The sequence below is a fragment of the Asparagus officinalis genome, chromosome 7 (genome assembly GCF_001876935.1).
Source record: "Asparagus officinalis chromosome 7, Aspof.V1, whole genome shotgun sequence".
Taxonomy (NCBI): domain Eukaryota; kingdom Viridiplantae; phylum Streptophyta; class Magnoliopsida; order Asparagales; family Asparagaceae; genus Asparagus; species Asparagus officinalis.
This window is the reverse complement of record NC_033800.1, coordinates 122,474,591-122,499,010: the sequence shown is the minus strand read 5'-3', so window position 1 is coordinate 122,499,010 and position 24,420 is coordinate 122,474,591. Positions and strand designations below refer to the sequence as shown.

At 36.5% G+C, this 24,420-nt stretch overlaps 3 protein-coding genes across 3 annotated transcripts in view; 2 read left to right on the top strand and 1 right to left on the bottom strand.

Annotated features, from left to right (window-relative positions):
- The window catches only part of LOC109849553 (40S ribosomal protein S29), a 4,732-nt gene extending 344 nt beyond the window's left edge, over positions 1-4,388 (top strand). The window contains exons 2-3 of the mRNA XM_020419395.1: positions 2,326-2,425; positions 4,055-4,388. Coding sequence (XP_020274984.1) covers positions 2,326-2,425; positions 4,055-4,063 — 109 coding nt within the window. The 3' untranslated portion in view covers positions 4,064-4,388. The remainder of the gene's footprint in view (positions 1-2,325; positions 2,426-4,054) is intronic.
- On the top strand, positions 6,742-7,965 carry LOC109847717. The gene is made up of 2 exons (XM_020416948.1): positions 6,742-7,626; positions 7,927-7,965. Exons 1-2 carry the CDS (start codon positions 6,742-6,744, stop codon positions 7,963-7,965), a joined length of 924 nt encoding a protein of 307 aa, XP_020272537.1.
- Positions 12,525-15,463, bottom strand: LOC109847716 (phosphatidylinositol 4-phosphate 5-kinase 2-like). Its single transcript, XM_020416947.1, has 5 exons — positions 15,381-15,463; positions 15,067-15,204; positions 14,083-14,326; positions 12,747-12,857; positions 12,525-12,548 (listed from the first exon to the last, which is right to left on the bottom strand). The coding sequence occupies exons 1-5, from the start codon at positions 15,461-15,463 to the stop codon at positions 12,540-12,542; spliced, it is 585 nt and encodes a 194-aa protein (XP_020272536.1). The 3' UTR covers positions 12,525-12,539.

Here is a 24,420-nt window from a genome sequence, read left to right as displayed (position 1 = left end):
CAAATATCTGAACTGGAGAATTTATTAATATTTTGGGTTATGTATGTTCCTGTTACTCATTTATTTTATAGGGAAATGTTGATTATAAGTTGAATAAGTTAGCCAAACTTGATCATTATGCTGTCACAATAATAGTTAGATCCTGTTTATAATTGACAACAGATTTGGGTATTAGGATTAATTGACTAATAGGGTTGAATTCGAGTAGCAATTGCTTGTCATTCTGAAGGAGCAGTCCATAGTGTGTTTGATTAGAGGGTGTTGCAATGACAAATGTAGTTGTATCTACTAGTAGGGTGTGTTTGGTCAGAGGGTGTTGCAATAAAAAATGTAGTTGTATCTACGAGCAGTTGCAATTCAAGTTGTTGCATTCACATATAGTGGCAACTCAAATGTTGTTGGAAACTCAAATTGTTGCATTTAGGGGCGCGTTTGGTTTGTTATGTTGGAAATAAAAATTTAGTTGCAACATCATGTGTTTGTTTGGATTGAAATAGTTAGGACATTTTGTTGTTCCAACTACAACTTTGAGTATTTGGTTAGATGTAGTTACAACACGAAAATGAGGGTGTTGCATCCGTACTCAAATTTAAGAGTATTGCAACAACATTTGAGTTGCAACTATATATAAATGCAACAATGTGAGTTGCAACTAGGGGTGCACTCGGTCCAGATACGGCTCGGATATGATGCTTACCATATCCATATCCGCTTACCCATCTCGGATATGGATACGAGTATAACTTGGTAAGAAAAAAATTCATAATCATATCTGCTAAAATCGGATACGGTTACGGATATACATGCGGATATATGAGCGGATATGCTTGCAGATACAAAATAGATATGAGAAAACTAGATAATATGTTCATTATAATTGAAAAGTTAAGATTAGACATCTAGATCATCAAAATTAATCAAAAATCTACAATCTAAGAATCAAAACTATCGTAAGAGTATGACTAGTATATATTCGGATATTTCGGATACGGATACAGATATTTTACTACAAAATCATATCTGTAACCATATCCTAATGGTTTTATATTTTAGTAACCATTTTATCCTAACTGATACGGTTACCCGTATCCTAACGGATACGGTTACGGATATTTCATCGGATACGGATACGGTTAAGCATCCCTAGTTGCAACTGCTTGTGGATACAACTACATTTGTTACTGTTAACACCCTCTATTTAAACACACTCTACATGTAGTTGCAACTCAAATATTGTTGCAACACTCTAAAATTTGAGCACGGATGCAACACCCTCATTTTTAAGCATATATGAGTGTTGCAACAACATTTTGGAACAACATAGTGTTTTAACTACATTGATCCAGACACACGAATGATGTTGCAACTACATTTGTGGTTTCAATACCCTCTAACCAAACACATCCATGCTTGGCCATTTCAAAACGGGATTGGGTTTTGACTAAATTTTGCTCAAGTAGACTAGTGTTGGTCCATGTAGGGGTTTGATTCAAAAGAAAACTAGTTTAAGGTTTAGAATTTGAACTAGGGAAAAAAGTTTAGTTCAAATATGTCCTAAATTTTGCCAAACTAAAAACTAATTGTAGACCATACTTGTATAAACTAAAACTAGTTCTTTGGAGTTGCCAAACACAACCCTTCCGTTTCATTATATTATAATTGGCATGCATATCAATCTTGGATTATTGAAGAAATCTTGTGCATCGTTTTGTTAACTTTTATAACTATTCAGAAATGATTGGAGACTGGCATTAGGGTGCGTTCGATAAAAACTCCAAAGTGGATACAAGCATGGTCCAAAAACTACTTTTTGATTTGGCAAAACTCGGGCGAGATTTGAACCATCTTTTTTAGTTGAAATTCTTGTCCTTAAACTAGTTTTCTTTTGGACCAACCCATACATGAAGAAATTTAGGCCTAGTTAAGGAAATATTAGTTTGGCCCAATCTTATTTTGAAAGTGGCACCAGATTTGGCTACAAGTTAAACCATCCTGTCTAAGTTCTATTACAAAAACGTTATTTTTCTTTTGTTGATGTAATAACACTTCCATGCACATTTTTTAACTATAATATCGTGCATTTGTGTCATTGGTTTAATATGTTGTGTAGGAACATGTCATTAGTGAGATTGATTGAATAGGATGCATATGTCTACCTATTATATTTTTCCTCTTTGTTTCATTGTGTCATTGGTTTAATATGCCGTGAAGGAACATTTCACTAGTGAAATTTATTGATGTAATCATACTTGAGTGCACCTTTTTTAATCTTAATATTGTTCATGTATCATTGGTTTAATATTACAAGTGTCGTGTAATTTGCAGCCGAGTTTGTGGCAATCCTCATGCGATCATCCGCAAATATGGGCTTATGTGCTGCAGACAATGCTTCCGCAGCAACGCCAAGGAAATTGGCTTTATTAAGGTTATTTTCCTGACTAATATCTGCCCGTTTAGTGCTTGTTTATTTTGTATTATATATTACTTATATTCCAAGCCTATAAAGGTGGCACGTTGCATATCGAAGTTTCTGGGCTTGTTTTAGTGCTCTTGTAGCTGTACTAGCACATTTTTTTAGAGAGTCAAAACAAGTTCTAAGTATTGAAACTGTTTACTCTTGTATTAGTGATGGTTTATGCAGAAATGTCGCTTACATGGTTTTCTATACTTTTTATACGTGTTTCTAAATCTTATGTCTATCTGTTTATTACTTTATTTATTACGTAAAGAACCATAATGGTTCGTTCATAATGCTAGATTGTTCCAATAGTATAATTAAATTTTGGATCCGACTGGAAAGAAAGTTGCACGGTAATGTAGTTGTTTATGGGGATAAAGTACCTTTGACTTTGGTTGTCTATTTGCAAGTTCCCATCTACCTTTGACTTTGGTTGTCTATTTGCAAGTTCCCATCTATCTTTGACTTTGGTTGTCATTTGCAAGTTCCCATCTACCCAACCCAGCCATGAAAACCAATAACAACCCACCCTCAATACTTGAGATTCTAGTTTGGCCGCTTAACACTGGTTATTTTCACATTCTTCTTTTTCTGTGACATTCATTCATATTGTTCTTTATTTTATCATTTAAGCTATGAGCATGCTATGAGGGACTTTTGTAATTAAGAGATTGGATAAGAAATGAACGTGTTGATACTTCATATGAAGGAGGTTAGTGGTTGCTCCTATTGAACGATAAAATGGGAGCAACTTGAGTCACATGGTTTGGTCATATGCAACGGAGGCCAAAATCCACTGGTTAGTAGTGGTTTGATCATTTTTAATGGGAGCAGGAGGACTAATTAGATCTCGGCTGCCCAACAGAACTCGCTAGGAAGCAGTTGAGAAGGATATGATGGTATATAACTTAACAGAAGTAACCCTTACGGAATGGATGGAAGAATCCAGACACCAAAAAATTTGATCAGGTGATACTAATTGCGTGGATTGTTTCAAGATGGCAAACCTTGACCGTCTTCATGCATGCAGTGTTGGCCTTCCTGTTTCCTATTTGTCATATAAGCTACTTCAAATGGTATGTTGTAGCCATTGCCTGACATGATTCAATGATATTGCTCCGAAGCTTTTAGTAAATCCTTGTTCTTGAATTCCCTCTGATAACTACATGACCATATGCGTGCAGCGTTTGCTTCTTTGGCATAATCTAGTTTTGAGTTGCTTTCTGCACTTACCCCTAAAGTTAAGGTTCATTGCGGACACTGAGCATGATCTGATGATGATGAAACAACAATTGAGTCATCTCTGAGAAAGAACCAGGCTTAAATATCAAAGCAAACTGCATGAAATTTGATTGTCTATGAAAGATTAGCCAAATGCACACATAGTTTTAAGATTGCCCAGTACAAATTAGGGTTGCCAGGTTAGTAGTGAGAATTAAGCTAGCTGTTTTCAGGGGGTTATGTGTTCTGCTTACTGCGCGGTATACATGTACTTGTTCGCAAGCTTCCACACTGAATTCTTGTTACATTTTTGTTATCCCTATTGTCCAATTTGTGTCACTAATCCTCTATTTTTTATTGTTTCCTTTTTGACAGTACCGTTGAATGACCCTTCGCCTCCAAGGGATGTCTGCTTGGCTGAACTCCGAACGAGAAATAGAGGGCTTATTTCTTAGTTTAATTTTTTTTGCTCCTGGTTTTATTCTGTTTAACGGACCATATAATCTAATCTATCAGAGACCGTCGGACCTTCGACTTTCGGTTTGTTACATAATGAACCGGATGTATTCAAGCCTTTAAGAATCTAGTTGCAGTCATTTGCGGTATGTTTATTACAGTTAAGGTTGCATAGTAGTAGTCGAATTTTGTGCGCGGTATTTTTCTGCTGGCTTTCTGATATGCTTATGTTTCTGGCCATCTGTTGTTTTTATTTCATGCGTTATGAATGGCAGATGGATTGCATCTTATAGCAATAGTTGGTAACTGAGATTTGTATGGAAATTTGGTTTGTTTCTCGTGTATTTTCTTTCCGTTCCTGGATTCTCTGAAATGCAGCTACGCTCATGACTCCTGCCCCCCCATACAGCTTCTTACGCTAAATTTTCAAGGCTGTCGTGGATATCCCGCGGTATCACCGTTTTGACTTACTAGATACAATCTATTTGTGAAATAAACATATAATAACTTCCTTGGTGGGCGTAGGAGTTGAAAAAGTTTCACTTAAAAGGATAATCTACAAAAATGAAAGTAAGAAATTGGTATTTTCTATATAAAGATAAGAATTCCGCTAGTGTTAGCCCTGCAGGATAAATAAATTAACCCTTCTTCCTCAAACTCCCTCTAGATGAAGCTAGGTCGATTAATAACATTGGCTTATTCAGTGGGCTTATTAGTTTATGAAATGTTTTATATAGTTTATGTGGTCTAGTTAGTGAGGTGTTGTGATTGCAGAGTTGTAGAGCTTCTCTATAACCAATAACCAAGCAAGAATGTAGAGAATCTCTATCCAAGCAAAGAAAAAAATAATAATAATGTAGAATTAATCTAAAAGATGGATAATTTAAAAAAAAAAAATAATTTATTTGAGAAAATATTCTATTTGTTCTCAATAGTGTAGATGAGTGTAAATTTGATGGATGACTACAACTTGAGAAATAAATTTAAGTATGATTTTCTTTTACATACACATTCATCAAATCTTTAGTATTTGTAAAATTACCCCTCAAATCTTGGTATTTGCGAAATTTCTTGTCAAAACTTTCATATTATGTCTTTCTATTGCTCCAACTTTAGAATGTTGATTTTTACACTAGGCAGTGTCAAAATTTTCAATGATTTTCACTCGGTTTGCAACAATCTCCCTTTAAAAAACTAAAAATAAGTGGAAGAGATAGAAAAAATCAATTGAGAGAATTGCAGAGTTGTGTTGCAAATACCAATATTTAGAGGCTAATTTTGCAAATATGAAAGATTTGATGGGTATATATGCAAAAACCCTTAAAATATAATAATTTCGAGGACAAATTTGATATAGAGAATTGGAGGGTCATGTTGCAAATACCAATATTTAGAGGCTAATTTTGCAAATATGGAAGATATGAGGGGTATATATGCAAAAAAACCCTTACAACATATAGTTAAATACCCTACGTTTGCCAAAGTTGCATGAAAATATCCTAACGTTCACCACCGTACATGTAAATATTTTCTTCTCTAGTTTAACCTAAATCTCATATTTTTCATTATTTCTCTTCAATCTCTTTGAAGCCAACTATAAAGGCAAGCTCTAGAAGCTTAAGCTTTACATTAGGCATGGGGGATGTTGATGGCAAAGAGTATACATGCACACCCATCTAGTACATATTTTTTCATACACAAAACAAACACATACATAACCAAAAGTTAAAAAAAAAAAACACCAAACACTAAAATCTAGTCAATTTTAGCAATAACAAACATCACCAAACACAATAACCATGTTTATGGTATTCAATCTAACCCATAAAACCATCATGCAAAAAACCCATCATTTTAACACCAAAATAAAAAATTAACACCCATTGTGTTAGAAAAACAAGCACCAAAGTGTTCTTTTTCACAAGTGAATCATAAAATGAGAAGACTTGTGCATATGAGCCTATTTTTTTGGGCGCAAATCAGGAAGGGGGGAAAAATATCTAAATTAGGTCAGTGCCATACCCAAATCCACGTGACCTTGTAAAAAATCACCTCCTTCATGTTCTAGAAAACAATTTACATGCAAATTCCAAACCTGAGATCCAATTTTACCCGAGGCCACCTAACAATTTGGGGGAAGTTGATGAAAACGTAATAGAGTGGAATTTTATCACTGGGGAAGTTTATTGTAGAGGGTGCGCACACGGTCTTCGAGGTAACCCGCGGCTTTTGAGGGAACGCACACGGTCTTCGAGGTAACCCGCGGTCTTCGATGTTGGGCACGAAGTTCGAGGTATCGCAAACTTTGACCGTCAATCGACTGATGCCTATAAAATTCGACGGCTTCTCTCCTCAACCCATCATCTTCCAGAATAAAATGTCTAGCTCATCTAGCTCTAGCGATGATGAAATGATGAAGAAGTTCTTTCTTATGGGAGCTGTTGTCGTTGAGGAAGAAGAACAAGAGAAATGTTCAACTTCAGTTCAACACAAACGACGTATCGTGCTCCATCAAAAACCGACTGGAAGGTCACAATCGGTTATTCCAAGATTATTTTGCTGACGCACCAACCTATCCTCTTTATTATTTTCGTCAAAGGTTCAGAATGAGGCGTTCGTTATTCCTTCGAATCCACGACGCAGTCGTCGAACATGACAAGTACTTCGTCCAAAAGAGGAATGGTGCTGGACAGTTAGGACTATCTAGTCTTCAAAAGATTACTGCAGCTATGTGGATGCTTGCATATGGAGCATCCGCTGACTCCGTTGATGACTACGTTCGGATCGGTAAAAGTACGTCGCTTGAGAGCGTGAAGAGGTTCGTTCGATCGATTATCAACATCTTTGGAGAGGAATACCTTCGTGCACCGACTAATGAAGACGTTGCACGCCTGCTCGAGGAAGGCTCACAACGAGGTTTTCCTGGTATGCTTGGGAGCATCGACTACATGCACTGGACATGGAAGAACTGTCCAGCTGCCTGGCAAGGTATGTATCCTGGACATTTTCATGAACCCACAATTATTTTGGAGGCCGTAGCTAGCAAAGATCTTTGGATATGGCATGCCTTCTTTGGACTACCGGGGTCTCACAATGACCTTAATGTTCTACATCGTTCACCGGTTTTCGCACAACTTGCGGAGGGAAGAGATTCACCGTGCAACTATACTGTCAATGGCCACGAGTATAATATAGGATACTATCTCGCCGATGGGATTTACCCAGAGTGGTCGACATTAGTGAAGACTATTCCAGCACCTCGAGGAAACAAGCATAAGTACTTTGCTCAACAACAAGAAAGCGCAAGAAAAGATGTTGAGCGAGCTTTTGGCGTGTTGCAAGCTCGATTTGCGATTGTTCGTGGACCAGGACGTTTCTGGCAACCTTGTGTGCTGAAAGACATCATGACAGCTTGCATCATAATGCATAACATGATCGTTGAAGATGAACATGATTGTCAATTGGACAACAACTTCGACTTTACTGATTCGGTACCAGTCGTTGAACCTTCTCATGTGCAGACGGTGCCTCTAACTGAGTTCATCCAAAATCATCATCGGATCAGGAACACACAAACACACAAATCACTAAAAAATGATTTGATCGAGCATCTGTGGCAAAGGGGTCCATCGCCGAGGATTAAGTTTCTTTATGTCTAATGTAATTTCAGAAAAGGAGTTCAAGTTGTTGTACTACGCCAATTTCATTTTCAATAAAGTATCATTCAATGCCAAAATTTTCAACTTCAAGGACAATCATAAATCTAATATAAGATAATATTTGATAATTAGGAAGAACTAATGAGGATGCGATGCGAGTACAATATATGATAATTAGGAAGAACCCTTGGATATCCACCTCTCCAATATCTCTGCCTGACGCATTTTAAAGTATTATCGTTGAACTGAATTGAGTGTTGAGAAATCGACCTTCATGATATCGTCATCTTGTTTCTTCTGTTTTAGCTCCATTTTTTCTTTGTTGGTTTGCTTCATCCACGCGAAAGCCTCTCCCATAATGGACTTAGCGGACTCAGATTTGTCCACATTTTGTTTCCTCTTGAGTTTTGCCGCTTTCCTCCCTTCAGGCCTTGCTATAACATCATCCGAGTCAATGTTCAACTCGATGGGGGTCGCTGGCATGGAATTGTTTGGTGAGGAATCAGAGTTCGTGGTTCTTCTCGGCTGTGATCGAATCTTATTGTAAGTTTCCATTTGTTGGTTCCATTTTTGGTGATGACGCAACTCAACCCAGCAATGGCCAAACACGAATGGCTTACCATAAAGGGATTGGTATAATTCTTTTACTTCTGCAGTCTACACAAGAGTTAAATTTAGAATAATCAAACATATAAGTTAAATATTTACATAAAAACATATAAGTTAAATATTTACCTGGCCAATAATTCTCGTACCAGATCTTTGTCTTCCTTCAATCTGAGCAACGCACCCGCAGAACTTGTTGACCGACAGTTGAATCATTGACCAACGATGCATCATTTGGTTTGGCGTGCGGCTCGTTGGATCGGTGGAGTATAGGATAAAATAGTCGTTAGCTCGGTGCCAAAACTTATCTTTGTGTTGCCCCGTACCTTGGATGGCGTCTTGGCTCGTGTTCAGCCAAGCAGACACAAGAAGCTTATCCTCGTGGACAGTCCAATTTTCGGACCGCGTGTAAGCCTTCTTCTTCTTTGTGGTCGGTGTTTCTTGGGATGACACTTGTTGTGTTGCGGATTGCGATAACTCGATGGGATGACCTTCTTCTACGACTTCTGTATAGAACGGCGAGTATAAGGTCGATCCTTCACCGGTAAGGAGATGCGAATAGTAGTTGTTTTGGGAGGGATCCATGAGATTTGTAATTTGATAGGAAAATATAGAGTTTTTTTATGAGAGAGTTGTGTGGAATGAGTTGTGTAGTGAATTGTGAATTTATAGAGTTTTTCTTACTGTTCAACAGTCATTTTTTCACACAACGGTAATAATTTTCACTCAACGGACAACCCATCAACGGTAATAATTTTTCACCAACGGTAGTATTTTTCAATCATCCACGCGAAGTTGAAAGCTAATTAAAAAAAAATTACATCAAAAACCCGTCGCCCCAAATCAAAACACTGTCGCCCCCAACTCATCTCCCCAAATCATCTCCTCAAATCTTCCTCGTCAAAAATTTTCGTCCCCAATTCTTCGTCCCCAACTCTTCAAATCTTCGTCCCCAGTTCGAGCGCCACCTTCATCTTCGAATCAATCCCTCTCCCGAGCGCCACCATCGAATCAAAACTCCGTCGACCCTTCGTCATCTTCGCCCCAACCGAGCGCCTTGGGGAGCTTCCGAGCTCCCAAGCGCTCCACAAATTTGTGGAGCGCTTGGGAGCTCGGAAGCTCCCCAAGGTCACGTCAGCCTTAGGAGAGGGGCTTGGGAGGGTTTTAGAGCTTGCTAGAGGGGGGGCTGCCAACTTCCATGGCCACGTCAGCCTTGAGAGCCTCCTTCAGAGCTTGCTGCCCTTGCTCTAACGCTGTCACTGTTTTTCTAACTGTAGAAACTTCTGAGAAGCTTAGGGTATTTATTTGCATGGGATGAAATTTAGGATATTTTCGTGCAATTTTGGCAAACACTAGGGTATTCATACTGAAATATAAAATAGTATATAGAAACGAAACTATTTAAAAAAGAAAATCAATTCCTTTTCTTTGCAGAACGCTCTACTTTTGAGCCCGTGCGCGATGCCCCAGCAATGCAAACTTGAAGACAATTTCTCCGTCGACGTTACGTTAATAAAAACAACACGTTCATAAAAACAACGAAACCTAAAAAATCCCTCTTTATCCTCTTAGCCCCAAAAACCCTAAAAAATCCTATCTTTATTCTCTCTGTTTGATACAGATCGCCGCTTCTAAAAATGCCAGCTACTCCTTCGTCGAGTTTGCGCCTATCGAATGAAATGGGAAAGTAGAAGGATGATTATTATGTTGGCTATATTGTGGGAAAAAAGATAATTTTGCCTTCATGAATAGTCCCACATGGACTAATGTCATGAATAGTATATGGTTTAAATTGCTTCACCTCTTATTGGGCTTTGAATAGTATTTTGGGCTTTGTATTATTTTGACTTTACATAACGCGCGCGCACGGCACGCCGCACCGCACGCGCACGCCTTTTTGTTTTCCAAACATTTATTTTACACGTTTTACATGTTTTTCTTGGCAATTAAAACGTGCGTAACTGGTATACAATTATGTGAAATGTTACAGAAATTATGACAAACATTACTGGGTTTTCTGCAACAGCTAAGGCTCTCAACCCTTATATAAACAACCCTTCTCATTCTATGCTGACACACAACATCGAAGGCTTTCTCTTCTCTTCTTTCCTTTGTGATAAAACAAGAAAAAAAAACACACACTCTCTCTCTCTCTCTCTCTCTCTCTCTCAAAAATTTTGGCTATTATTTAATTTTTTTGCGGGCAACCATTTTCATCTGAGTAGATGCTCTGCTACTCGCGCCTGAGTACAGAGGTCGGCTAATTCTGGGGTTTTTACCGTTAGGAAAGAGATGATCATCTGCACCAGGACGATAGACGAGTCCTTAATCTTGTAGGGCAGTGTTTACATGACTACTCCCGACCAGGCCATATTTATTTTTGAATTTTATGCATGCTAATATAACTTTATTTTGATTCTTCTCTAACAATCTAGGAGATTAAAGATATAGATGTTATTTTAAAAGCTGAAAAAATAATATTAAAAGTTACCGTTCATTATAAGGTACTGTTCACTCGAAAAGTACAGGCACAGCCCATTCTAAAAAATATATTTTACTGTTCATCCGTCAAATTTGCAATTACTGTTCACCCAAAAAAATAAAAAAACCAGTACTGTTTGTTCATCCAAATTTTCTGTTACTGTGCATTTAAAACTATTGTTTTACTGCTCACAAATAATAAAAATCAATTATTCTTGCTATCTGCTGTTTTAGAATCATATTTATATACTTTGTTCATTTCTTTTACTGGCTCATAAATAATTTTGCATCAAACTCATCCTTTAAAGTCACAATCTCCAAAGTAACTAGTCGAGTGATATTGACAAAACCCCTTTATTCTATCAGATTTCAAATACCTAGACTAGTTGACTTTAAATCGGATTTATGGCTATCATTGACCATTCCAAGAGTGTCAAAACTGAGAAGTTTACTGGAGTTAACTACAAACGGTGGGCTAATCAGATGAGATATTGGCTCATTACCCTAGGCCTGTTATCTGCTATAAACACTCGTGATTCTTCTTCTAGTGGTTCTCAACCCTTTACTCCCGATCGTGAACAACCTACCCCTTCCACTTTTGCTTATGGTGCTAGTTTCTTCTTTAGTCATATGAAACCAGAAGAAATGAACTATCATTGTTGCCATAGGATTCTTAGTGCACTTGAGGACAACCTTTATGACATATATTATGAGTTCAAAAGTGCTAAAGACATATGGAATGCTCTTGAGGCAGAATATGACTATGATGATGCTGGAATTCTGCGTTTCACCTCCTCCTCATTCAATAAGTTCATGATGGTTGATGAAAAACCCATAAATGAACAAATTCATGAATTCTAAGTTTTCCTTCGTCACCCACTACTAAAAAATGAGGCATCCTAGATGAAAAATTCCGTCTAGGATATACAGAATTCCATCTAGAATAAGTATTCTAGACGGAATTCCGTCTAGAATACCCGTCTAGGAAGTTTTCGTCTAGGATGTAGTATTTTAGATGGAAATTTCATCTAGAATACATCCTAAACGGAATATTCTAGACGGAATTCAAAACCGTCTAGAATACATCCTAAACGGATTATTCTAGACGGAATTTCCGTCTAAAATAATACATCCTAGACGGAAAAAACCGTCTAGAATGAGTATCCTAGACGAAAATTGATGTTTTTTATTTTTTTTTATTATTTTTTAAAAAAAAAGCATCCTAGACGGATTTTTAGCATCCTAGACGGAATTTCCGTCTAGGATGCTTGCTACAGTAAAAAAAAGCATCCTAGACGGATTTTTAGCATCCTAGACGGAATTTCCGTCTAGGATGCTTGCTACAGTAGTTTTTTTTTTTGCGCGCTTGGTTAGGAATCTACTTTGTGCATTGAAGAACAAATGGATGATTCATCTACAACAATGATACATATAAGATGAGAGAACATATAGTTACATTTCATTTACGACATATAGTTACATTTCAGTTACATATAGTTACATTTCAGTTACATATAGTTTAAGCCACTCTGATGAGAGAACATATAATTACATTTCATTTACGACATATTTATATATTTCATTTACTCACATCATAGCCCTCTTCCTTAGCCTTCTCTACCAACTGATTGTATATGTCCTCATCCATCTTAGTTTGCCTACACAATCTTCAAACATGGAAAATGAAACAAAATATCAAACACCCATCTATTTGTAAATCATAATGAACAAAGTACTGATATACTACAGAAAAAATTAACTCAATGAAATAGAACAATTCACTTTGCTGGCAAAACAAGTAGGGATCAACATAACATATCAAGAGTTGATATTATAGTTGTACAAAAAATTAAGATACTGTATACCTTCTGACCACCAATAGGCTTCACACAATGCACGTCGAAGAACTTTGTGACTAATGTGTTCTCGTATCGGCAAACATGTTGGTAGTAACTTGGTAGCATTCTAATAAGTACCTGAAATAAATTATGAAGCAAATGAGTGCCATAATGCAAACTTAAGTGCATGCAGTAAAATCCATCTCTTCCCTCTAGTTATGAAAGTAGTTTAAAGGTGGAGATCTTGTTATGTTGAAATTTCGTTCTTGTGCATACTGACTAAAGAACGAGTGTGCCGAAAAAACGGAACTTGTTTGGTAAGGCAGAAAATTTTGGTTAAATTGTAAATGATGATTGGACCAAGGACCTCTTGAAATATAATAATCAGGTACCATCTTAGATGAGCATTTCATAGAAAGCTATTAAATTAGCTACTTCAAACAAAAATTTCAGCTTCCTGATAAAGTGAAGGTTATTTTGAGATTCAATCATCCATCAACTATTTGATAAAGCCAAGTAAATCATTCACATTAGAAGTGATGTAAAACGATACCACAGACATACAAAGATGTTTAGCAGTCACATGGTTTAGAAATTGGGAATGGATTTCACATTGTCAGCGACATCAATTAAATTTATAACAAGGGAAATTTCAAGCTCAAAATGAATGCAGGAGACGTGATTGCAGTTTGCAGGTTTATTATTCTACTATTCTTATTATCAGCTCTCAGATGCCAATACTCATGGAAGCTAGTTATAACAAATGTCAGCAATAGAGTAGTTCTTGTTTCCTTTCTATGTTACATACTAGAGTCCCGCATAAGAACCTAGAAACCTTTCTTTTTATAGCCAATCCAGGACAAACTCGACGCATATAGCTGATTATGAAGTACCATAGAATCTATTAATGATCAAACGTAACACAGGCTTGTATCGCTTGTGTCATCCGAAACAAGAATTCTATTTCACTTTGCAAAGTTCATGAAGCAATATTTGAGCTAATGTATAAATAACTTCAACTACAGAGCAGTATAAACAATAACTGAAAACACTTTCTACTATGCCATCATAGATGCATTGAACCAAGAGTCAACATAAAACCAAAACTACAACACCCACTCAAGCATTCTGTCAAACAATTCATGGGCATCCAAAATCCCTCATACCGAATAAACCCATCTCAAAAACTGCATTCCTGTAGCTATATTTAGGTCTAACTTGCTAATTTGATGTATAAGTAGCTATATTTGGGTTCAAGTCGCTAATTTTGTCTAAGTTGATATAAAGTTAAGCATTTTGGAAAACAAATCATGGGCATAAAAAAATCCCCAAACCAAACAGACCCATCTCAAATCTCACATACCTCAACCGAATGAACAGTTCCATAAGGCTTGAAGAGATCCGAAAGCCTGGGGAGATTACAGACATAGAGCTCGCAGGGCTTCGCCAACTCCTTCTTATATCCCTCTTCAGGGGTCAATGCCTTCTCTTGCTCTGCAACTGCTGAAGCTCTGAATGCAGTTCTTTTGGGGGGAGAGAGGGTGAAGAGACGAGAGAAGGAGAAGGGAGAGTACAAGGATAATGAAGATGGGGGCGGTGTGGTGGTCCTGTGGAGTAACGAGAGGTTGGGGGAGAAAGAAGTTGACGGAGGTGAGATTAGGGCGGCCATGGAGGAACAGGAGAAGGGATAAGAGAGGCGGTGGAGGGAGGAGTAGGAGTTGAGGATTTGGGGGGTGGGGAAGCGCTGAAAATTTCGATTTGGGGGGGAAAAGAAGGGCAGCTAGGGTTTTGACGTGTTAATTTTTTTTTAAATTTTAACGTATCTTATACAGAAATTTTCGTCTAGGATACATCCTAGACGGAAATTTTCATCTAGGATACATAAAAATTTTAAAAAAATAATAAAAATAAAATAACTGTCTAGGATACTATTCTAGACGGAAATTTCCGTCTAGAATGTTTTATCCTAGATGGAATATTCTAGACAGAAATTTTCCATCTAGTTTAATACATTCTAGACGGAAAAAATTCTGTCTAGGATATTCCGTCTAGGATGCACGGATTTCTACTAGTGACCTCCAATCAAAGGGAAACTCCTTTTACCGATGACTTTAAAGTTTCCTGTTTGATTGATAAACTCATTCCCTCCTCGTCTAGATTCGCTGGAGATCTCCGACACAAGCAAGGAGATCTAACCTTAACTGTAGCCCTCAAGGCTATTCGTATTGAAGACCAGCATAGGTAAAATTCTAAAACCAAGACTGAGATGAAAGCTAAAGTGAACTTAGTAGAGGATAAGCCTAAATCTAGGAATTTCAAACCCAAAGGAAAGAAATTCAAGAAAAACCAGCAATCATTCAACAAATCTTCCTCCAAATCAAACCACAATCCAACTATAAGTCCGATGAAAAGTTCTGCTATGTCTGTGGTAGAACCAACCACCTGGCTCTCAACTGCTTCTATCGGAAGAAGGAACCAGCCAAACCTGCTATTAAAGGAAATTGATCCAATAAAGTAAACATGATTAAAGAAAATCCAAATTCCTTCAGGTTAGCCTCTTCATCCTATCTTGTAAATTCTTTTACTTCTTTCACTGATTGGTATCTGGATTCTGGAGCTAATATTCACATTTGCAATGATCACTCTTGGTTTTCAACTTACCAGGAATCACGTAGAGGAAGTATAAGCTTAGCAGATGACTCCACCAAACAAATAATGAGAATTGGATGTATAGAGCTCACCATGACTTCTGGGAAAGTTCTAAATCTGTAAGGTGTTCATCATGTTCCTTCTCTCTGCCAGAACTTGATCAGTGAATCTCTTCTCTTTAGAGCTAGATTTAGGATTGTAAATGAATCCAATAAATTTGTGATTACAAAAACTAATATATTCACAGGAAGATGTTTTATTTGTAATGGTCTTTTCAAATTCAATGTAATCAATTCCAGTTCTAATAAAATTCCTGAGTCTTCTGTTGCATAAATTATTGAGTCTTGTGATGTTTGGCATGGACAACTTGGACATGTCAATTTCCAAACCTTGCAGAGAATGATTAAATTAAATCTTATTCCTAAATCTTCTTATGATCCTTCATCTAAGTGTGAGATTTGTGTTCAAGGAAAACACACTAAAAAACCTTCAAGTCTATAACTAGAAACTCGAACCCCTTGAATTAATTCATAGTGATGTGTGTGACTCGAACCAAGTTCTCACCCGAGGGGGTAGGAGATATTTTGTGACTTTTATAGACGATCACTCCAGATATTGTTACACCTATCTTCTCAAAACTAAAGATAAAGTTTTAGATATGTGTAAGGTATATAAAGCTGACTCTGAGAACCAACTTGACAGAAAGATCAAGATTCTAAGATTTGATCGTGGGGCGAGTATACCTCAAATGAAATGACTGAATATTGCTAAGAACACGGTATTATTCATAAGGTAACTGCTCCCTATACACCAAAGTATAACATGGTAGCTGAACGAAAGAATAGAACCATAATAGACATGGTAAACTGTATGTTACTCAGTTCAGGAGCACCTGAAAATCTCTGGGGTGAAGCTCTTCTTTCAGTCTGTTTCATTCTCAATAGAATTCCCTATAAATATTATGATATAACTCCTTATGGATATTGGAAGGGGAGAACAAGTCTGAACTTCTTCCGGATTTGGGGTTGCTTGACTAAGGTAGCTATTCCCGAATCTAAGAAGAGGAAAATTAGTTCTAAGACTATAGATATTGCTTTTATGGGATATGCACTAGACATCAATGTAAATAGATTTCTAGTCATTAACTCTAAAATCAGTGACATATCTAATAATACTATCATTAAAGCAAGAGATACAGTCTACTTTAAAAACATCTTTCCTTTCAAATCCAAGATCTCAAAAAATCCTATATCATCTCTTCCTTCTGATCAACTATCTTCTATTTCTTCTTAGCCTCTTGAACCTCGAAGAAGTTAAAGAGGTAGAATTCAAAAGGATTTTAGTGAAGATTTCTTTACCTTTTTTATTGAAGGTGATCCATGCTCCTTTAAGGAAGCAATGGATTCACCTGAATTTCCTTTCTGGAAGAAAGTCATTGATAATAAAATCAAATCTATCATGAAAAACCATACTTGGATACTCACCGACTTACCTCCAGGTTGTAAACCTGTTGATTGTAAGTGGATATTCAAGAAGAAACTCAGAGCTGATGGTTCTATTAATAAATATAAATCTAGATTAGTAGCTAAAGGCTATACTCAACAAAAGGGCATCGATTATTTTGATATATATTCTCCTGTAGCCCGAATCTCAACTATCCGAGTATTATTAGCCTTTGCTGCTATCTATAAGCTGACCATACATCAGATGAATGTCAAAACTATTTTTCTAAATGGTGATTTAGATGAAAAAAAATCTATATGCACCAACCTGAAGGCTTCATTGCTAAAGGTCAGGAAACAAAGTCTATAAACTTGTTAAATCTTTGTATGATCTTAAACAAGCTCCTAAATAATGGCACCAAAAATTTGACAGAGTCATTGCATAATATGGATTCACTGTGAATGAACACAATAAGTGTGTCTATTCTAAAGTGATAAATAATGATTATGTCATCCTCTATCTCTATGTTGATGATATCCTTATCTTTGGAACAACTCTTAAAGAAATCCTAAAGGTTAAGGATTATCTCTTCAAGAACTTTGATATGAAAGACGTAGGTCTTGCTGACATGATACTTGGAATAAAAATCACTAAAGACGCTAGAGGAATATCCTTGAGTCTTTCTCATAGTATTGAGAAAATGCTGATCAAATTCAATTTTTATAACTCTAAACCGGTTTCTACACCTTATGACTATTCTATATTCGAAGAAGAATGAATGTGAACCTGTCTCCCAGCTAAAGTATTTTCAGCTGATTGGATCTCTCCTATACATATCCAACCGAACTAGACCCGATATAGCTTATGTTATAGGGAGACTGAGCGGTATACCAACAGCCCTAGCAAAGATCATTAGATTGCCTTAGGGAGAGTATTTAAATACTTAAAAAGGCATAGTTAACTATTACTTGACTTACACTGGGTACCCTGATGCTATAGAAGGGTATAATGATGTTAATTGGGTCACGAATTCTAACATTGCAAAGTCTACATCTAGATATGTATTCCTTTTTAGCGGTGCTGTTATATCCTAGAAATCTTGTAAGCAAATAGTAATTGCCAGGAATACCATGAAATCTGAATTGATTGTACTTGATACAACTTGCATAGAAACATAATGGTTAAAAGATCTACTCTGTGAACTTCCTTTGGTCCCTAAATCCTCTCCTCCAATTTTCATTCACTCTGATTCTAGATCCACCATAGAGCTTCTAAAGCAAATGCATGTAAATAAAAAATTTAACAGACATATTCAAATAAGATATAAATCTGTACAACGCTTGTTAGAAAAAGTTATGATTCTAGACTTTGTAAAGTCTGAAAAGAATCTTGCAGACCCTTTGACTAAGGGTTTATCTAGGAGTGTGGTTCTGAATTCATCGAGAGAGATGAGGTTAAGCCTATAAGTGAGGTCACTGATAGCGAGAACCCAACTTTTATTTGGAGACGCAGTCTCAATGTAGGTTCAATGTGGTAGGAACAAGCTGGACTAGTGACACCCGTGTGGAGCATCGACCTAGATATATTCATATATCATTATAGTAGCATTTGTTGTTTCCCCTTCTCTATGGTGACGATGATTTTATGATACAACTGGTTAGGTTGAGTTTTACTCTTAATAAGACCAACGCGTGTATTACAGAGGGTATGATATCCAGCTGTAATACCCTTTGAGGACTTACCTACATGAGAGGAATCGTGATGACCGCGGTTTGGGGGTGGGGGGGGCTGAGCTAACCCCTAAAAACTCTCATGAGTCGGTTATTGTGAGCATGACCTTTAACGCTCAACCCGCTTTGCTCAATAGATGAAGATGTATTGTGTTTGTTTTCGTCAATACCTGGTACAAGGAGCCTAATTCAAGTCCTAGTCTATTATGTCCCTCAGGTTGCGATGAACTTACTAAGTAAAGGTTCAAGACCGAAAGCTACCTCTCTCGAATTCACGATACGAAAGGTTGCCCAACCTATATTTGTTTTGTGATTTATTAATTTATTTATTGATTTTTGTGTTTTTAGTCAAATATTGCCTTTTTTTGGGGGGTGGGGTGTTAGCTATATTGTGGGAGAAAAGGCAATTTTACCTTCATGAATAGTCCCACATGGACTAGTGTGATGAATAGTAAAGAGTTTAAATTGCTTCTCCTCTTATTTGGTTTTGAATAGTGTTTTAGGCTTTGTATTGTTTGGGCTTTACATAACACACACACGCGCGCGCGTGCGCACGCCACGCCACACCACGCCCGGCCACCATGTGACGCGCACCATGCCGCACCGCATGCACACACCTTTTTTGTTTCCCAAACCTTTATTTTGCATATTTTACATGTTTTACATGTTTTTCATGGTAATTAAAACGTGTGTAATAGCTATACAATTATGGGGAACGTTACGAAAATTATAACGAACGTTACCGGGTTTTCTGCTAAGGCTCTCAACCCCTATATAGACAACCCTTCTCATTCTTGGATGACATACAATATCGAAGGCTTCCTCTTCTCTTCTTTCCTCTGTGATAAAACAAGAACTCTCTCTTTCTCTCAAAAATTTTGGCTATTATTTTTTTTTCCGAGCAACTATTTTCATCTGAGTAGAAGCTCTATCACTCTTGCCCGAGTATAGAGGTTAGCCGATTCTGGGGGTTTTTATCGCTAGGAGAGAGATGATCATCTGCATCAGGGTGATAGGCGGGTTCGTAATCTTCTAGGACATTGTTTACACGATTACTCCCGACCAGGCCAGATTTTCTGTTAACTTTTATTTTTGGATTTTATGCATGCTAATATAACTTTATTTTGATTTTTCTCTAACACATTCTCCGGCGAGGGATCGCCGGTCAAAGCGGGAAGGAGGCCGGCGATCACTGGTGGAAACAGAGAGAAACGAGGCGCAGGAGGCTGGAAAAATGTCACCTTTAGCCAAAAAGAAAAGATCGGAGGCACCATTTGAATCTCTACAAGAGGTAATGGCTGATAATTTTGGGACAGAGGAAGAAATCAAAGTAGAGAATGAAGAAGAGCAAGCTTTAGAGAAGGTAATTTTCTAACTTTTTTTCCCCGTATCAATTATCCTTTCTTATTCTCCTCCTATTCCTAGCTAGTTAGCACCTGCGTAGATTGAATAATTAGGATTTATGAGTTGAAGAATGGCTGCATGGATTGAAACCTCAGTTCGATTTCTTGAGGAAACATCTTAGCATCAGTTGGAAATTTTAGCTGTTAGATTTAACGTGTGTTGCCCTGTTTCCTTACACTAGTATCAGAAGGAGTTAGAAGAAGAGGTAGAAGATGTTTAGGACAACGTCCCTCTCTACGGAACCCACAAGACCGCTCTGAGATCAACCATGGAAATAATTGTGAAATCAATTCGGTGCTAGATTTAATTTAATGGAAAAGAAAAAAAAGGAAAAAACATACAAGTCGACACAAGAAATTTATGTGGTTTAGAAAAACCATGTACATGCATGTTTGAGAGCTATCCATTTTTCACTTGCGTGAAAGAATATAAGGGAATTTTAACTGAATCATCTCCCGATTCAAACCCGTAACCCCTTATACTCCTACTTTCAAAGTATACAAAGAACACTCTCATAAGCACTTAATGCTCTGTTTTTTCCCCTCCTCCTCCTCTCATTGTGCATCTCTATCAAGGCTCCCATGCATCCTTAAATAGGCCACAAGTCTTGTCCACCAAGTTTAGCCAACTGGCCCTCCTAGCTATAGCCAACTTGCCCTCTAAGCTTTAGCAACTTATCAGACAAGCTTTTGCTTGTTTTTCCATCAAGCATCTCAAGAGCGAAACCACCACCAATCTCTCCCTCTAGCCCGATTGATGATGAGATAACTAGCACATGCTTTGTACACCACAAGCGGACAATTCTTCTTGCAGCTGTAGAGAACACCAAAAACATCTGCTTGCTACACGAAAAATTGTCGGTCCACCTCCTTGCTAAGCGGCAAAGAGAATATTATTGGCCACCAAGAAACATTAGTTATACATAACCCGAATCTCGTAGGTGGTATTGATTTATCCAGATATGATGAACCTGCACAATCAACATGTGCAGCCTGAACAAGCTAATCTTCACCTATTGACTTAGACGAGGAACTCAACATAACCTCTCTAATAACAATATATTCTCCATCACCATTTTCTGAACCACGGGCATGAAACCATCTCAAAACTTGAAATCCTGAAAAGCTTTTCCAACATGTGCACACTACTCCTGAACACTCGTCGAGATTAAAGATTCCATGTCAGGCGATACAGATCTCTATGTTCCTTTCCCTTGATCAATATCTGTTAGGGTGTTTTATAGAAAAGTTTTGAAAATTTTTCTAATGTTGGCAGTTTCAATAATAAAATTTTTTTCATAATTTTCATAAACTGTGTTTGGTTCAACATTGAATTTATAGAAAAGTTTTTTGTAAAGTACAAAAATCTGTACAAATTTATAGAAATTTTTTTCCACTCAAAATGATCTGAAAACACCTAAAAAAATTAACAACCTATTATTAAAATATTAAACCCACCCCCTATCCACATTTCCGCCTCCACTTCACATTTCTCGTGGCCGCTAGAACTCGAAAAATACCTAGGCTTCCTCCTTCGTTCCTACCACCAAACCCATTCTCTCGCTTGAGTTTTCCTTACCTCGAGCTCTCGTCCTCGATTATTCTTGCCAATCGCTAGCGAGCTCGAAGATCTAGGGCTTCGTTCTAGTTCGTCGGCGTTCTTGCGGCTAATTTTGGTCGATTTTTTCTTACCTCGAACTCTCGTCCTCAATATTTCCTTCCCTTGGTTTTTCCTGAGCACGATCTCTCATCCTTGATTATTGTGACCACTCGCTAGCGAGATTAACCCATTAGGACTTCCGCCACATATGGCCGTCGGTGTTCTTGCGGCTGTTTGGGGATTTGTGATTTGTAGCCAAAATCAGTGAGCCATTGATCATCTGAGCTATTGAGGTATAAAAATAAACCCCTATACCCACTTGATTATCTGAGATTATTCAATTGATTTTTCAATTGTTTCATTTGATTTTTAGTCAATTATCAGATCTTGTTTAGCTCTCGATTTTGTTATTATTGTGGCTTAATTAGCATGTTAAAATTATTTATAGTTTGAACAGTTGACTATAAAGAAAATTATGGCCTAATTATGGGTTTGGATTTCTTGATTATTGCGGTCGAATTTCTGTTCTTGTTTAGTTGTTGATTTTACTACTATTGTGACATGAATGAGACTGAAAATGAGTGTATTAATTGTTGGATGGGAAAATATTGGCAAAATATCTTTCATATGCTTGATAATTCTAGCATATATATTTGGATAGTTGTTTTTTATGTTATTATAGTGTTATAAAGAATATTCTTTGGTAATAGCTACAAAATATATATTACAATGCAAGAGTACTACAAAGTAAAAGAACTAGTCTTATACTTCTTTGATTGTGCGCTTTAGTTAGACGTCTTCGGGATTTGCAATCCCATTGCCCTTCTCTGGATTGCTACCTACAATCGGATGCAGAAACAAGTAGGGGGTGAGCGTAAGGCTCAACATGCAACCATATAAATCCGGGGTGCATTCATGGGGGAAAGGAGATGATAGTAGTGACAATCGGAATAATCAGCAGTGTCGGTAATAATCAATCACACTCTAATATTCATGGGCTAAATTCTCGATCATCGGATTCATCAAATATATATTCATGCAAGCCTTCAATAAAATACCACCAGTGAGTTTTCTCGCATAAAGAGCAATAACCCACCTGCAATTTTCCATGCGTATAGGGAAACGGCCAAATGAACACCGACCGATGAGCTTTCTCGCGTAAAGGGTAATGTCCAAACAAACACCCACTAGCAAGTCACCTCATGTATAGGGAAATGTCCAATCACTGGTGGGCTTTCTTGCTTAAAAGGTGATACTCACGAATATAAAGCTTTAGTCAAAGATATGGCTTGCAAATAACCAAGTGCTACTTATTCGAAATCAAGTTGTCAACAAGACAAGAAACAATAATTCCAACTTAATCAATCACGGAGTTTCAATGGCATGTATCGATGGTTAACTAAGGGTATATTAGTAAACAAGAACTCGGCAAACAACCCACACATGAAGTATTTCAAATTTGCATTTTAACAGAATCAAAACTTATAACATAAGTAAATATGGAGTTTCAACTACAGAAATTTTCAAGAAAATTAACAATCAAACTCATCAACGAATGCATATATATATTAGTATATATATATATATATATAATATTAATATTACTATATATATATAAGATATATTATGACAGTACATATATATATATGACATCCTATATATATATACTATATATATATAATATATATATAATATATATAATATATATATATATGACAAGCTCCTATATATATATATATATATAATATATATAGGGTCTTGCTCATATATATATATATATATATAATATATTATATATAGTATATATTATATATATTATATAGAAGAATTAGAACTTTGGCCGTTGCTAAATGGCAACTTGGTAGTGATGTGGCCTAAATCTTGCCCTACATCACACCTCTCGAAGATAGGCCTTAAACGCATCCGTTCCCACTCCAATGTAGATGTAGGGACAGAGATTACGGCCACAATCACTACAAGTTGGCTTGGAGGGCAACTTGGTACCAAGTTTTTCGCATTTTTCTCATCTCTCTGCTCTCTGCTCTATCTCTATATTATATATATATATATATATATTATATATATATATATGAGCCCAAGGGACTTCCTATCACCTTAAGTGGATAGCAATAGTTGTTCCACAAACTTTTTAGCCCTCATTTATTAATAAAAAGTCTCTTCATTATCATGCAACGGTATCCCTAGCGCAAGATCCATGGAATAAAAAGTTTGGTGCGACAACTATTTCCTATCACTTAAGTTGACACAAGTTTTCATCTATATATATATATATATATATATATATATATATATATAATTATATATATACTATATATATATATATGAGTAATACGAGGTATGCTCGTACAGTATATATTACTAGGTAGAATGCACGTGCAATGCACGTGGTCAAATATTATAATTGTTGATTTTTAGTTTATGAATTTACTATAACATAGTTGCAAAAAAGTTTATGATTATCATAATATATTAAAAAGTTTCAGATATTTTAATATATAAAATCTTGTTGGTTTCAACACTTTACCTTACACATAATTAGTGAGGTTTAAAGTCTTAAAATATTAATGTTCTAAGAGCAATTTAATGATTTGGAATTATAATTATAAAATATTAATGATGTAAGCACCAATATCTAAAAAGTTATTATTATTAATGAAAAAATAAATCTTGAATTTATCAATGTAAAATGATAGGTTTATCTGGTCATAGAGGATTTTGTTTAATTATAAAGAAATCACTCGCACCTATTGTCTACTTCCACTTTCTATTATCTGGCGACCGAGTATTATAGATATTCTAAAACTTTTCTATAGAAATTTTAAAGTTATAATGTGCAAATTCAATCAAGAAAGAAA

Coding starts and splice junctions, on each gene's coding strand:
- LOC109847716 (XM_020416947.1), bottom strand. CDS start 15,463: ATGGTGAGCTCTATACATCCAATTCTCATTATTTGTTTGGTGGAGTCA. Junction 15,205..15,380: donor CTTCCTCTACGTGATTCCTG/GTAAGTTGAAAA, acceptor CTTTAATAGCAG/GTTTGGCTGGTTCCTTCTTC. Junction 14,327..15,066: donor GATTTGTTGAATGATTGCTG/GTTTTTCTTGAA, acceptor GTTACTCCACAG/GACCACCACACCGCCCCCAT.
- LOC109847717 (XM_020416948.1), top strand. CDS start 6,742: ATGAGGCGTTCGTTATTCCTTCGAATCCACGACGCAGTCGTCGAACAT. Junction 7,627..7,926: donor ACTTCGACTTTACTGATTCG/GTACCAGTCGTT, acceptor TTTGATAATTAG/GAAGAACTAATGAGGATGCG.